The sequence below is a fragment of the Nycticebus coucang genome, chromosome 1 (genome assembly GCF_027406575.1).
Source record: "Nycticebus coucang isolate mNycCou1 chromosome 1, mNycCou1.pri, whole genome shotgun sequence".
NCBI classification, from domain to species: Eukaryota; Metazoa; Chordata; class Mammalia; order Primates; family Lorisidae; genus Nycticebus; species Nycticebus coucang.
The window spans coordinates 77,960,336-77,972,990 of NC_069780.1; the positions used below are offsets into that span (position 1 = coordinate 77,960,336).

At 43.5% G+C, this 12,655-nt stretch overlaps 1 protein-coding gene across 5 annotated transcripts in view; it reads left to right on the forward strand.

Annotated features, from left to right (window-relative positions):
• Nucleotides 1–11,355, forward strand: part of FHIP1A (FHF complex subunit HOOK interacting protein 1A) — a 335,356-nt gene extending 324,001 nt beyond the window's left edge. For all 5 annotated transcript variants that reach the window (XM_053582802.1, XM_053582835.1, XM_053582843.1 and 2 more), the window contains 3 exons: nucleotides 5,124–5,302; nucleotides 5,650–5,788; nucleotides 11,018–11,355. In XM_053582802.1, coding sequence (XP_053438777.1) covers nucleotides 5,124–5,302; nucleotides 5,650–5,788; nucleotides 11,018–11,268 — 569 coding nt within the window. In that variant the 3' untranslated portion in view covers nucleotides 11,269–11,355. The remainder of the gene's footprint in view (nucleotides 1–5,123; nucleotides 5,303–5,649; nucleotides 5,789–11,017) is intronic.
• Nucleotides 11,356–12,655: the final 1,300 nt, after the last annotated feature.

Below are 12,655 nucleotides of genomic sequence, written 5' to 3' on the forward strand. Positions count from 1 at the left end.
CTTGCCTAATTGTATTGGCTAGAACTTCCAGCACTATGTTGAATAGTAAAGGTGACAGAGGAAAACCTTATCTGGTTCCAGTTCTAAGAGGAAAAGCTTTCAGTTTTACTCCATTCAGTAAAATATTAGCTGTGGGTTTGTCATAGATAGCTTCCATCAGTTTCAGAAATGTGCCACCTATGCCTATACTCTTCAGTGTTCTAATTAGAAAAGGACGCTGGATTTTATCGAATACTTTTTCTGCATCTATTGAGAAGATCATGTGATCTTTATTTTTGCCTCTGTTAATACGGTGGATAACGTTTATGGACTTGCGTATGTTAAACCAGCCTTGCATCCCTGGGACGAAACCTACTTGATCATGATGTATGACTTTTTTGATCATAAGCTGTAATCTATTGGCTAGGATTTTTTTGCATCTATATTCATGAGTGAAATTGGTCTGAAATCCTCCTTTTTAGTTGGGTCTTTTCCTGATTTTGGTATCAGGGTGATGTTTGCTTCATAGAACGTATGGGGGAAGATTCCTTCCTCCTAAATTTTTTGGAATAATTTCTGCAGTGCAGGAATAACCTCTTCCTTGAAGGTTTGATAGAATTCTGGTGTGAAGCCATCTGGACCAGGGCATTTTTTGGTTGGAAGATTTTTTATTGTTTCTTTAATCTCAGTGCTTGAAATTGGTCTGTTCAGGAGCTCTATTTCTTCCTGGCTAAGTCTAGGGAGAGGGTGTGATTCCAAATATTGATCCATTTCCTTCACATTGTCAAATTTCTGGGCATAGAGTTTCTGGTAGTATTCAGATGATCTCTTGTATCTCTGTGGGATCAGTTGTTATTTCCCCTTTATCATTTCTGATTGAGGTTACTAGAGATTTTACTTTTCTATTTCTTGTTAGTCTAGCCAATGGTTTATCTATTTTATTTATTTTTTCAAAAAACCAACTCCTTGATTCATTAATTTTCTGAATGATTCTTTTGTTTTCAATTTCATTGATCTCTGATTTGATTTTGGATATTTCTTTTCTTCTACTGAGTTTAGGCTTAGATTGTTCTTCTTTTTCCAATTCCATAAGATGGCTTGTGAGATTGTTGATGTACTCTCTTTGTGTTTTTCGAATGTAGGCATCTAAAGCGATGAATTTTCCTCTCAAAACTGCTTTTGCAGTATCCCAGAGGTTTTGGTAGCTTGTGTCTTCATTGTTGTTATGCTCAAGGAAGTTGATGATTTCCTGTTTTATTTCTTCCTGCACCCATCTGTTATTCAACAGAAGATTGTTTAGTTTCCATGCCTTTGGGTGGGGTTGAGCATTTTTGTTAGAGTTGAGTTCCACCTTTAGTGCCTTATGGTCCGAGAAGATACAAGGTAAAATTTCAATTCTTTTGATTCTGTTGATATTTGTTTCGTGTCCCAGGATATGATCAATTTTGGAAAATGTTCCATGGGGTGATGAGAAGAATGTATATTCTTTATCTTTGGGGTGGAGTGTTCTATATGCGTCTATCAAGCACAGTTGTTCTAGGGTCTCATTTAAATCTCTTATATCTTCATTCAATTTCTGTTTAGAGGATCTGTCCAGCTCTGTAAGAGGAGTGTTAAAGTCCCCTGTTATGATGGTATTATCAGATATCATATTGCTCAGACTGAGTAAGGTCTGTTTCAAGAATCTGGGAGCATTTAAATTGGGTGAATAAATATTTAGAATTGAAACTTCTTCTTGTATTTTTCCCTTGACCAATATAAAGTGACCATCTTTGTCTTTTTTGACTTTAGTTGTTTTAAATCCACATGTATCTGAAAATAAGATTGCAACTCCTCTTTTCTTCTGAATTCCATTTGCCTGAAAAATTGTCTTCCAACCCTTGACTCGGTGTTTTAATTTGTCTTTTGAAGCCAGGCGTGTTTCTTGCAGACAGCAAATGGATGGCTTGTGTTTTTTAATCCAGTCAGCCAATCTATGTCTCTTCAGTGGGGAATTCAAGCCATTAACATTTATTGAAATAATTGATAAGTGTGGTAGTATTCTATTCGTCTTATATTGTGAGTGTCCATTGCTTAGTTTTATCTTTTGCATCAGTGTGGAGGTTAGGTTCTGTCCTTTAATTTCTGAGTTCTCACTTTGCTGCTGATCCATTGTGATGGTCAGTGTGCAGAACAGGTTGAAGTATTTCCTGTAGAGGTGGTCTTGTTGTGGCGAATTTCCTCAATGTTTGTATATCCGTAAATGATTTGATGTCTCCATCAATTTTAAACCTTAGCTTAGCAGGGTACAGAATTCTGGGCTGGAAATTGTTCTGTTTAAGTAGATTAAAGGTAGATGACCATTGTCTTCTTGCTTGGAAAGTTTCATTAGAGAAGTCTGCGGTCACTCTGATGGATTTACCCCTGTAGGTCAACTGGCGCTTACTCCTGGCAGCTTGCAGAATCTTTTCTTTTGTTTTGACTTTGGACAGGTTCATCACAATGTGTCTTGGAGAAGCTCGGTTAGAGTTGAGGTGACCTGGGTTCCAATATCCCTCTGAAAGCAGTGTGTCAGAATCTTTGGTGATATTTGGGAAATTTTCTTTTATAATATTCTCTAGTATGGCTTCCATTCCTCTGGGGCATTCTTCTTCCCCTTCTGGGATTCCTATAACTCGTATGTTGGAACGCTTCATAAAGTCCCATAATTCTGACAGTGAACATTCTGCTTTCTCTCTCTTCTTTTCTGCCTCTTTTACTATCTGAGTTATCTCAAGAACTTTGTCTTCTACCTCTGAAATTCTTTCTTCTGCATGGTCTAACCTGTTGCTGATACTTTCCATTGCATCTTTGAGTTCCCTAATTGACTGTTTCAGTTCCTTCAGCTCTGCTATATCCTTTCTATATTCTCCATATCGTTCATCTCTTATTTGATTCTGTTTTTGGATTTCGTTTTGGTTATTTTCCACTTTATTAGCAGTTTCCTTCATTGTTTCCATCATTTCTTTCATTGTTTTCATCATTTGTATTCTAAATTCCATTTCTGTCATTCCTAACATTTCTTTATAGGTGGAATCCTCTGCAGTAGCTACCTTATGGTCCCTTGGAGGGGTTGCTCTGGACTGGTTCTTCATGTTGCCAGGAGTTTTCTACTGATTCTTCCTCATGAGTGATTTCTTTTATCTGTTTCCTTGCCCTAATTTTACTTTCATTTCCTCCTGCTCTTTAAGTTCCCATGCCTGTGGACTAAGGGTTACAGGACCAGAAGGGTGAGAAGGTTGAAGAGCAAGAAGTGACAGAAGAAAGAGAAAGGAAGGAAAGAAGGGAGGGAGGGATGGAGGGAGGGAGGGAGGGAAGGAAGGAAAGAAGAAAGGAAGGAGAAAATAGAGAAAGGATAGGGGGTGGGTAAAAGGGAATATTGAAAGAAAGAAGAAATGCACAGAAAGGGGGAGACAGAGCAATATAGGTGTACAGTAGGGTACTTTGTTACAACCTTAAAAAACCCCAAATCTCTGGGGGTGCCTGGTTGGGTGGTTCCCTTGAAGTCAGCACTTCTTAGCTAACCTGATCGGACACAGTACCCCAACTCCACCAAGTAGAGAGGAAAGACAAAAATGGTATAAATCAAACCAAAACAAGCAAACTGAAAACTTTACGGGATAAAATTGTGTGAAAAAACAAATAATAGGGGTAGAAACAACTAGCAAAAATAAAGCTCTAATTATTGAAAAAGGCAGCAATGGGAAATTGTATTCAAACTAGAAAAATGGAGAAAGAAAAAAAGAAAAGAAAAAATCTGTAGGGAAAAGGTTGAAATTAAAAAACAAAACATCACACATACAAAAACAACAAAAAACCAAAACAAAGATGTATATATATCTTGTTGAATATTATCTGGGCAACAGGTCGTCTTCTGGGGTATGAGATGTTAATCACAGTGCTGATATGACTGGAGACCTCCTCTGATTTCTCAAACCCCACAGGGTGGAGACCCTAAATCTCTCTTCAGCCCTCTCAAAAGACACTTTAAACTTCTAAACTTGGCTAAGCAGAAGCTTTCCCAGGAAAATGCTTGTTGCTGGGATCACTGCTGAAAGTGGCTATCCACTTATCCAGTGTGCCAAAACCCATCTCACTCTGCCTCTGAGGGTTAAGGCTGTAAGGTGGCTCAGTCCCTGCCTTTAGGCTGCTCAGTCACCAGATTACTAGCTCCCGCCTGATCCTTGCTCTGTGACCCTGAGGGCGGAGCTTGCCATGGCAGTTCTCTCACAATGGCTCCCTGTGGCCCACAGCTGAACATTATTAGCTCCGTCTGGCTCAGTGGCTCAGTCCAGGGCCCTAGACAACACCCAAAATTCTCCGCACTCCTGCCCAAGCTCTCCCCAAGGCAGTTCAACTGAGTGCCAAGTCCAAAAACACCAAAACAGTTTACAGGTAAGGCCTTTCCAGTTTGCAGTCTCACTACTGCTGTACTTACAGCTGCCGGAGGGATTAGACAGATTGAACACACACAACCACTTGCCAGTTTTCCACTGTTTTTGTCCTCCTCTTGGGGTCCAGAAGTCTCTTTCTGACTCCCTGTATCCTCAAAGGGATGATTATAGGCAGATCCCACCAGGCAGAGATGCGTGGAGTCTTATCTCCACAGACTCATGGTACCCAGTTGCAGGGAAGCTGTTACTTGGCCACCATCTTGCTCTACTTCCTTAGACAAAGGTTATAAATGGCCTTCAGGATGGCCTTAGGAAGCATGAAACCCTACTGTACGCAGCATCATAAGATGATGGCTGTCATGTTTCAAGCATTGACAGCCCCCAGAAATATAGAAACAATATAGAAAAGCATATTTTAACTTTCAAAAGCTAAATTATTTGTCTGATTTTTTTTTTTTTTAGTCTGTGATAATTTTAATAAGTATTAAAACTGCTCATGGAGTCAGAATAATTAGTTCCCATGAATGTTTTCCTATTTTCTTTTTGTTATGGTGACTTGTTTTGCATTTTGGTCTTGAGGCAGGAGAGAACTGGGCCATTCTTGTTGCTGTCTAGGTTTGCACCTATGGGCCTGTGTGGGTTTGGGAGCTGTGGCTCCAGGGGTTTTGCAATTGCTGAGGAAAGACATCCCCTGATCTTAGCCAGCCCTGAAGCTTCGTGTTCTTCCTGCAGGCCCATTCATCAGCGTGGTCTTGTCAAAGCTAGAGAATATGCTGGAGAACTCTTTACATGTTAACTTGCTGCTCATTGGGATCATCACTCAGCTGGCCAGCTACCCCCAACCGCTTCTACGCTCCTTTCTGCTCAACACCAACATGGTCTTCCAACCCAGTGTGCGCTCTCTCTACCAGGTACGTGAGCTGAGCCCACATCATGGGCTGCTGATTTGCAGGGCTTCTTCTCTCTTTCTCCTTGTTGTTTATAAACTATAGTTTTTCAAAAATCCCTGTTCTAATTCATTAGTTTCTTTCCTGTCCTATTAAGCTGTCAGTGTAGATGATTGTGGACAAACTGCAAAGCTTCATTTAGTTTGATGTTTTGAGGGTGCCCTACCCAGGACACTAAGGCAGTTAAAAATGAGCAACTGCTTAATGTCATAATAGTTGCCATAATGAGGGCTGTACCTGAAAGATGCATTGGTAACTGAGGGTAGAATTCCACCGTGAAACATTAACATCGTTACCGCTGTTTTTCACAGGTCCTTGCGTCTGTGAAAAACAAGATTGAGCAGTTTGCTTCTGTGGAAAGAGACTTCCCGGGACTCCTCCTACAAGCCCAGCAGTACCTGCTCTTCCGAGTGGACATGTCCGATGTGAGCCCTGCGGCACTAACCAAAGGTGAGCTGAGATTCTCCGCCGTATGCCTGCATTTCCCAGCCTGCAGGTTTGAGTTCACAGGTGCTGCTCTGCTTCCTGGGTCCCAGCAGCATCCAAAGATATTTTCATTTTTTTATGCAGCAGGAAGGAGCCTCCTCTCAGTGCTCTTAAACCTGAACCGAAATCTGCCTTGCTCATGCCTGGCCTGTCCCCTCTCTGGAAGGTCTTGCAGGGCATTTATTTTCCTAACCAAGAGTGGTTCCAGGAAGGAGCTGATGTGTGGGGTATTGTCTAGAATAAATAATGCAGCACATTCGGGCAGAAAGAGAGGTATATTGTATGCACTCCCCAAGCCATTCCTTGGCCAACCCTGTCCTGTGGAGGGCATCTGTTCTCTTTAATATGTTTTCAGAGGCTCTTGGAAACACAAAAATAAATGTGTTTCCATGCTCTAGGAGGTGAAAAACTGGACTGGGAGAAATAAAGTTTATTGCTCAGCCTAAAATGCTCAAGTGCCCTTTTTTCAGCTCTAGAGGAGGTGTTAGGCCCCAGCAGGTGGGTGGGGAGAGAGGTGGGTTGGTACTGAGGAGCAGGGTAGAGGATGGTCCTGCTGGGCCCCGAGCATTGCCCCTTTGACAGATGTAAGCTCTGTTTGGATAGACTTGATGACTGCTGTCCTCTGAGCTGCCTTGGGCCGTGATGGGAGCACACTGGGAAATGCCCTGTATTGCAGTGGCTTTTACTTTTCCACTCAGGGACAAGTCAGGCTTCTTTGTGGCAGGTGGGCAATGGAGAGAGTAGGGCCCTCTGTCCTGGGCTAAAGGCAATTGATCAGAAAGATTAGGAGTGAGAAGCTGAAATGAAACTCAGGGCAATTGTTTAACCTTTAAAAGAAGCTGAAAAAAACCCCAGCACTCTGAAGGACTGATCCTGTATCTGTGTAGCTGTTTGATCTCGGTCACTTTGCTTCACTAGGCCCCTTGTCCTTTGACATTTAAATGAAGGATGTGTTATCCATTTCTCAGATCCTTGCTGGCTAAAGCCAGAACTTGAGTTGTGATGAGCAGCTAGGGCACTGCAAGGCAGAGTTTGAAAAAAAGCTAGGCCATGGCCACTGGTACAAGAGGGGCCAGGCTTAGAGCCGTTGGACTTTGAGAAGAGAAGGCAAGGCTGTTCATGGAGCAAAAGAACCCCCACATCTCCATGGAAGGTGGGCTTCAGGGCCCACATGGCCTCTTCTCTGTGGGCTGAGTTTCTTCTGAGCAGACAGCATGCTGCTGTAACTCACCGTGTAGGAGGAGGCATAGCAGTTAACTTTTGTGTGTAACAAACCATTGCAAAAATGCAACGACTCAAAACAAAGCCATTTATTATTGCTTATGACTCTATAAAGTCATCTGCATGTTCTGCTGATCTGGGCTAGGCCAATTTTGTCTGGACTTGTGTGTCTGTGGTCAAGGGTCAGCTAGATGTCTAGGATGTCCTCATTCAACTGTGGCTCAGACCTGGAGGGAGCTCATACAAGGTCAATTCTGCTGCGTTCTTTTGGCTAAACAAGTTACAGGGCCTGTGTGATTCAAGAATGGAACAAAAACCCCTCACCTCTTGATGGGAAGAGCTTCAGTGAATTGTGGCCATTTTTGCAGTCTCCTAGACAGAGGTGGCTATGGTCTCTTTACTTTGAACCCCAGTCTTGGTCTTCATTTGTATTTTACAATTTATAAAGTAGGCAGTCAATTTTTATTGTCAAACAGCACTGTGAAATGGGCAAGAAAGGTACCCTTGGTTTCATTTTCATATAAGGAAGCTGAAATGAGAGACCCAGGGTAGTCAGCCAGGATCATTGGGCTCAGGTGCCTGAATCTGTCCTGCCTAATTCAGGGAGACAAGTGCACACACACATGACTTGGCGAGCAGGTGCACTGAGCCTCACCCAACATGGCTCAGGAGGAGGGGTGGGGCATTCCCTTCCTGGGCTTTATCTTGGCTTTAGACTGTCGGGGGCCATGGTTGTAAGTGCCCAGGGAAACTTATTCTCACCTTGTATGATGAGGTGACTTTTGGGGGAGTTTGACTTGTAGGAGGCTTCTCTTGGATGTAAGATTCCCTTTTAACTGTGTTTTTCGGATTAACTTCCTAACTTCTTTCAGGTGAGGAAAGTGACCCAACTTAAGTTTTCCAACTTAAAAAAAAAATCCCTAAACTCACAGAATGAGAAGGTCCTATCCTCTTGTACAAGGCTGACTTCTGAATCATTTGCCTATAAATGCACCACTTCTGGGGCCCCCTATTCTGCAACACAGAGGAATTTTCACTTAAGAATCATGGTAATGGGCCAGAGATTTGGGTTTTCAATGTCCCGTGTGCTATGCTTTGCCTAACACTGCTGCCAGGAAGAGGAATATACAACATCCTCTCCTCTTACTTCTGAAATCTTCCCAGTGTTGAAAACCCTCTATTGCAGCTTTTCAGACCCAGGGAAGCATTTCAGAAACCATTCCTAACTCTGAAGGGTATACTCCCTTCCTCCCTGCCTTTTTCTTCAGGAGCTCATGCATGCTTGCTGGGCCTTTGTATGAGGGGCGCCTGCAGCCAGTACAGCTCCATCTTGCAGACCCTGCACTCCCTTTGCCTCCTGGCAGCCCTGGTGAAAAACAAGCTGCCTCACTAAAGCTTCCAACATCAGTGAGAGTCTCTGGGATCGCTGCTCCAGAACAGGCCCGCATCCTATTGCCAGCTGCCACATTGTCATTATTGAGGCTTTTCGGTCTGTGAGGTTCAGCTACTGGCCAGGCTTTTCTTTTTCCCCTCAAATACTTCCTAAACTATAGAATAACGGTGCCTTGAATTTATGTATATTCAGAATTTGTTCTGATCTCTAACTTCAAATGGGAGATCAGGCAGATAATAACCCATTTCACAGAGAAACAAGTGGAGGTGTTTGAGGCTCTGGTGGTCAGGCAGGAGCCATGACTCAGGTCTGCTTGCTTTTGAACTCAGAGCATGATGGTGCTTGGTGACAGCTGAAAGGACAAGGCCCTGGAGGAGAGCCCAGGTTGACACACCCCAGGATTGGAATCCCTCTAAGGATTCCCCCAAGGGTCCTTGACCTTCCTCCTGGCTACCCTCCTGCCTTCATTAGTGAGCACGGTTTTGATTCTTGGTTTCAAGCTGTGTAAATGAACCTTAGCGATGGCACTCATTATGCATGGATTAAGCTAGATGAATGAATCACAATAACCCTTTTTAGGGGAGAAGAGAAGGAGTGGATTTGAAAGAGGAGGTGGAGATGAGGAATATAGGCAATTCCAGGGAGGATCAGGAGTGGGGAAGAGATCCTTCCTTCTTTCTGTCATTCAGTAAGTGTTTATTAGCTTCTGCTGTGAGTACAGGACTGTGCTAGGGTGGCAAAGGCTACACTGTTTGATACTGTAATTGAGAAAGCTCCAGCTACAGTAGAGGAGACAGAAGATCCACAACAGTGCAAGGCTAACGGACAGTGCTGGCCTCAGCTGGTTAGTAACAGGGGTGGATGGCCAGGATAGTGAGTGACTTCTAGGAAATGTGAAGTTAGTGGAGTGGCACTGGTGGTAATGTGATAACTAACACTTACCCAGAGGTCCCTATATACTTTGTACCTGTTGACTTGTTTAATCCTTATAGCAGCTCTAACGTATAGGAGGTAAAGCAACTTGCTTGCAGTCACTCAGCCACTTAATGGCACAGTCTTGTGCTACTAACCACTGTACTAGTGCCTCTTAAAGTCATAAGATTTAGGTGAGCAGAGACATGGGAAAAGGAATGCTAGGTGGGGGAATGAAGGTGAGCAACATTGCTCTTGATCTTGGCGTGGTGTCCATGAGTGTCCATTCCCCATTGGTGTGCAGGTCAGCTTCCTTCCTGAGCCCTGCCAGGCCCTTTGGAGAGCCAAGGCCTGGGGCTATGGTGGGGATGCGATAGGATTGTCTCTACGGTCAATGACTGCCTTGGTTAAGTCATCCCCTTTGTCCTCACTCTGGGGTAGGGGCATGTGGTAACTGCTGAAAGGTAGCAGAAGACAGATTCTCAGCAACTTTTCCAGTTCTTTGTGGCATTAAAGCTGTGATATGCCTTAATCTAAAAGAATATTTAAAGCAGTAAAGTGGAAGTTTTTTTTTAACACTAAAGACTATAGCAGTGAGATGTGGAAAGTACTATAAATGTCAGGAATTTTTAGTACTGTAGTTCAGCAACACTCTGAGAAGAGTGTTGAAAAATGGGACTGAATTCTAAAAAGCAGCCAAAATAACGAAGAGCTTGAATATAATGATTTATAAGAAGTAATGAGACTGTTTGTGTAGGGGCAGAGGAAGGCATAAATAATTCCTACAAATATCTGCGGGCTAGAGATGTTAAGGAATTAAAAAGGGAAGTTGAACAATTTTAATGAGTAAAAACTGATTTGGTAAGAAAATGTAAATCACTTGAGTACGTTTAAGTTTCAGCTCTATCGTCTTGGACTTTGGCTATTGAAACTGAGATGGAAAGCCCTGGAAAACTTCTTTCCACGGAGGCTTCCAAGCCCATTTGCTGCCACTAGATCCCCACAGTTGAAGGAGGTTTTTAGTCTGGTCTTACCAGCACCCATCTTCTTCTCCATTATTTCTGTGGATCAAAAGAAATCTTCTGCTCTCCTTTTGTATAAAAGACTGAAGATCTTGGGCAGACAGAGACTGGGGGTCAACAGGGAGCCCTAGGGGCCGGAGCACCAGCCGCAGAGATGTGAGGTGGCTCATCTAACCGGCCTTCCTGCTGGGGCTGCGCTGTGTGGGGAGGGCTAACCTGGCAGATGGAGCACAGTCACCCCACACCAGGAGGCTGGCAGAGCAGCAGAGCCACTAGTCATCCCTAAATAAGCATCCGGGTGAGCTCAGGCTTCACGCTGTTGGTGCCAGTGGTAGGAGACACCTTCTTCATTTTTCCATCCCATGTTTTGAGTATGGAGAGTTCTTGACAAACCTATGTTCTTGCCATAGTTTTTGCATGAAGTTTCTTGTACAGGATTTTGGGTAAAAGTCTCACAGAGAGCTTATCTGATGGTCACATATGTATGTCACATAGTGCTCCAGCCTTTAGGTTTAATCCATGACAGGAACTGTACCTGTGGTCAGACTCCCTCCAGCAACCCTGACCCCAGCACATGCACTGCTTTACGTGGATGGATGGAAGAGGTAGGGAGGGTGACCCTGACAGTCTTCTTTTTGCTTTCAGATCCAATTCAGGAGGCTTCTAGAACAGCAAGTGGCAAGAACCTTTTGGATGGTCCAAGAGTACTTCAGCCCTTCCTGACCAACAGAGCCAAGGTGGCTGGGGCCCCACCAAGCCTGCCCCTGCCTGTGAGGAACACCATGCTGGCTGCTGCCCTCTTCCCCGAGTTCCTGAAGGAACTGGCTGCCTTGGCCCAGGAGCACTCCATTCTGTGCTACAAGATTCTGGGGGACTTGGAGGACTCCTGTTGTTAGCTTTTTTTTTTTTTTTTTTAATAGAGGGTTCTTATTTTATAAGGTTTTAGTGTCTTGACTAATGTTAAATGCAAAGCTGCTTACAAAAATTTCTACTTTGACGTTTCCTGACAATACTTGATTTGTGGGAGGGGAATTTTCTGTATGTCTCCTCTCTCTCTAGCCAGGTCTTTCCACCTTATGTCATCTAGAATGTAAGCCTCATAGCTGATTGCTCCCTTGGTGGTTTTCTTTGTTCAGATTTTCCTCCTTGCATACTTCGGTTGTTTTTCTCCCATTCCCTTGAGTCACTCATCTTGCAGCTCAGATCACGTGAAGTGAATACTGGGGCTCAGTGATTTCTGGACTGCTCCATGTCAGAAGGCCAGCTGTCCAACCGCACAGGAATGATACACACCTGCAACCGTGCAAATGCTCCTGTCGCCTTCCACATTGTGTCCTCCACTTTATAAAGGGGGAGAGTAAAGCCGGAGCCCCTCCTGCCTCCATCACATAAGCACGTCATCTGTCCCTTTGAATTTTGTCCCAGGGTTTGTCTTCTGCCTGATGCATGTTGCCTTATGGTTCAGGCAACTCTACCAGTCTCAGCTGTCTGTCTTGCAGGTTAGATGTAGTTGGAGAGAACTTGGGCTACAGGGAATTTTTCTTGTTGCTTGAGAACTTTCTTTAATCAGTATGACATTACCTAAACACTGAAGGTAGCCTTATTTTAGTAAGATTTGCACAAAATTAGGTATACTTATGCAAACTATTACTTTGGTTTTTAGGGGTTTGAGCAGATATGGAAAGAGCGGTATTATATACTAATATAGAACACAGCCATAATTATTTTTAAAAGTGTTTTCTGAAAAGAAACAGATGAATTTGTGAAGCCATTTCATAGTGAATATTTTGGGGGAGAGTATGGAATTGGGGGAAAAGATAAAGATAAACCAAAGGTAGCCTTTAAAAACACTGGTAATTATTTACAATTCTGTTTGCGTTTGCTAGCATGTTGTACTTTGTAGAGAAACAGGAAGAGTACAGCCTATTTTGGGAGCTGGGATTTAAATGCAAACACATCTCAGGGAGCCCTGCAAAGCCAAGTGCCTGCTGGTGACACTCCACATGGAAATGCTGCCTTCTGAGCGATTGGGCTCACCAGACAGCCCCTACATGCTGTATTAGTGGTACCTCTCTGCTGCTTTCAGGTCTGCTCCTGGAGACATAATTATACTTAGAGTCTCAGCTATGTTAAACCACCACAAAAAATAACTGTGGGCTAGAAATGAAACCACAAACAACTGATGTTGATGTATATTCAATTCCACTTCCCTCTATTTGGGGCCCAGTTCAGTGGGTGAGAAGCAAGTAATGAGTATCCCCTCCCTGTTTGGAGGGAAAGGGG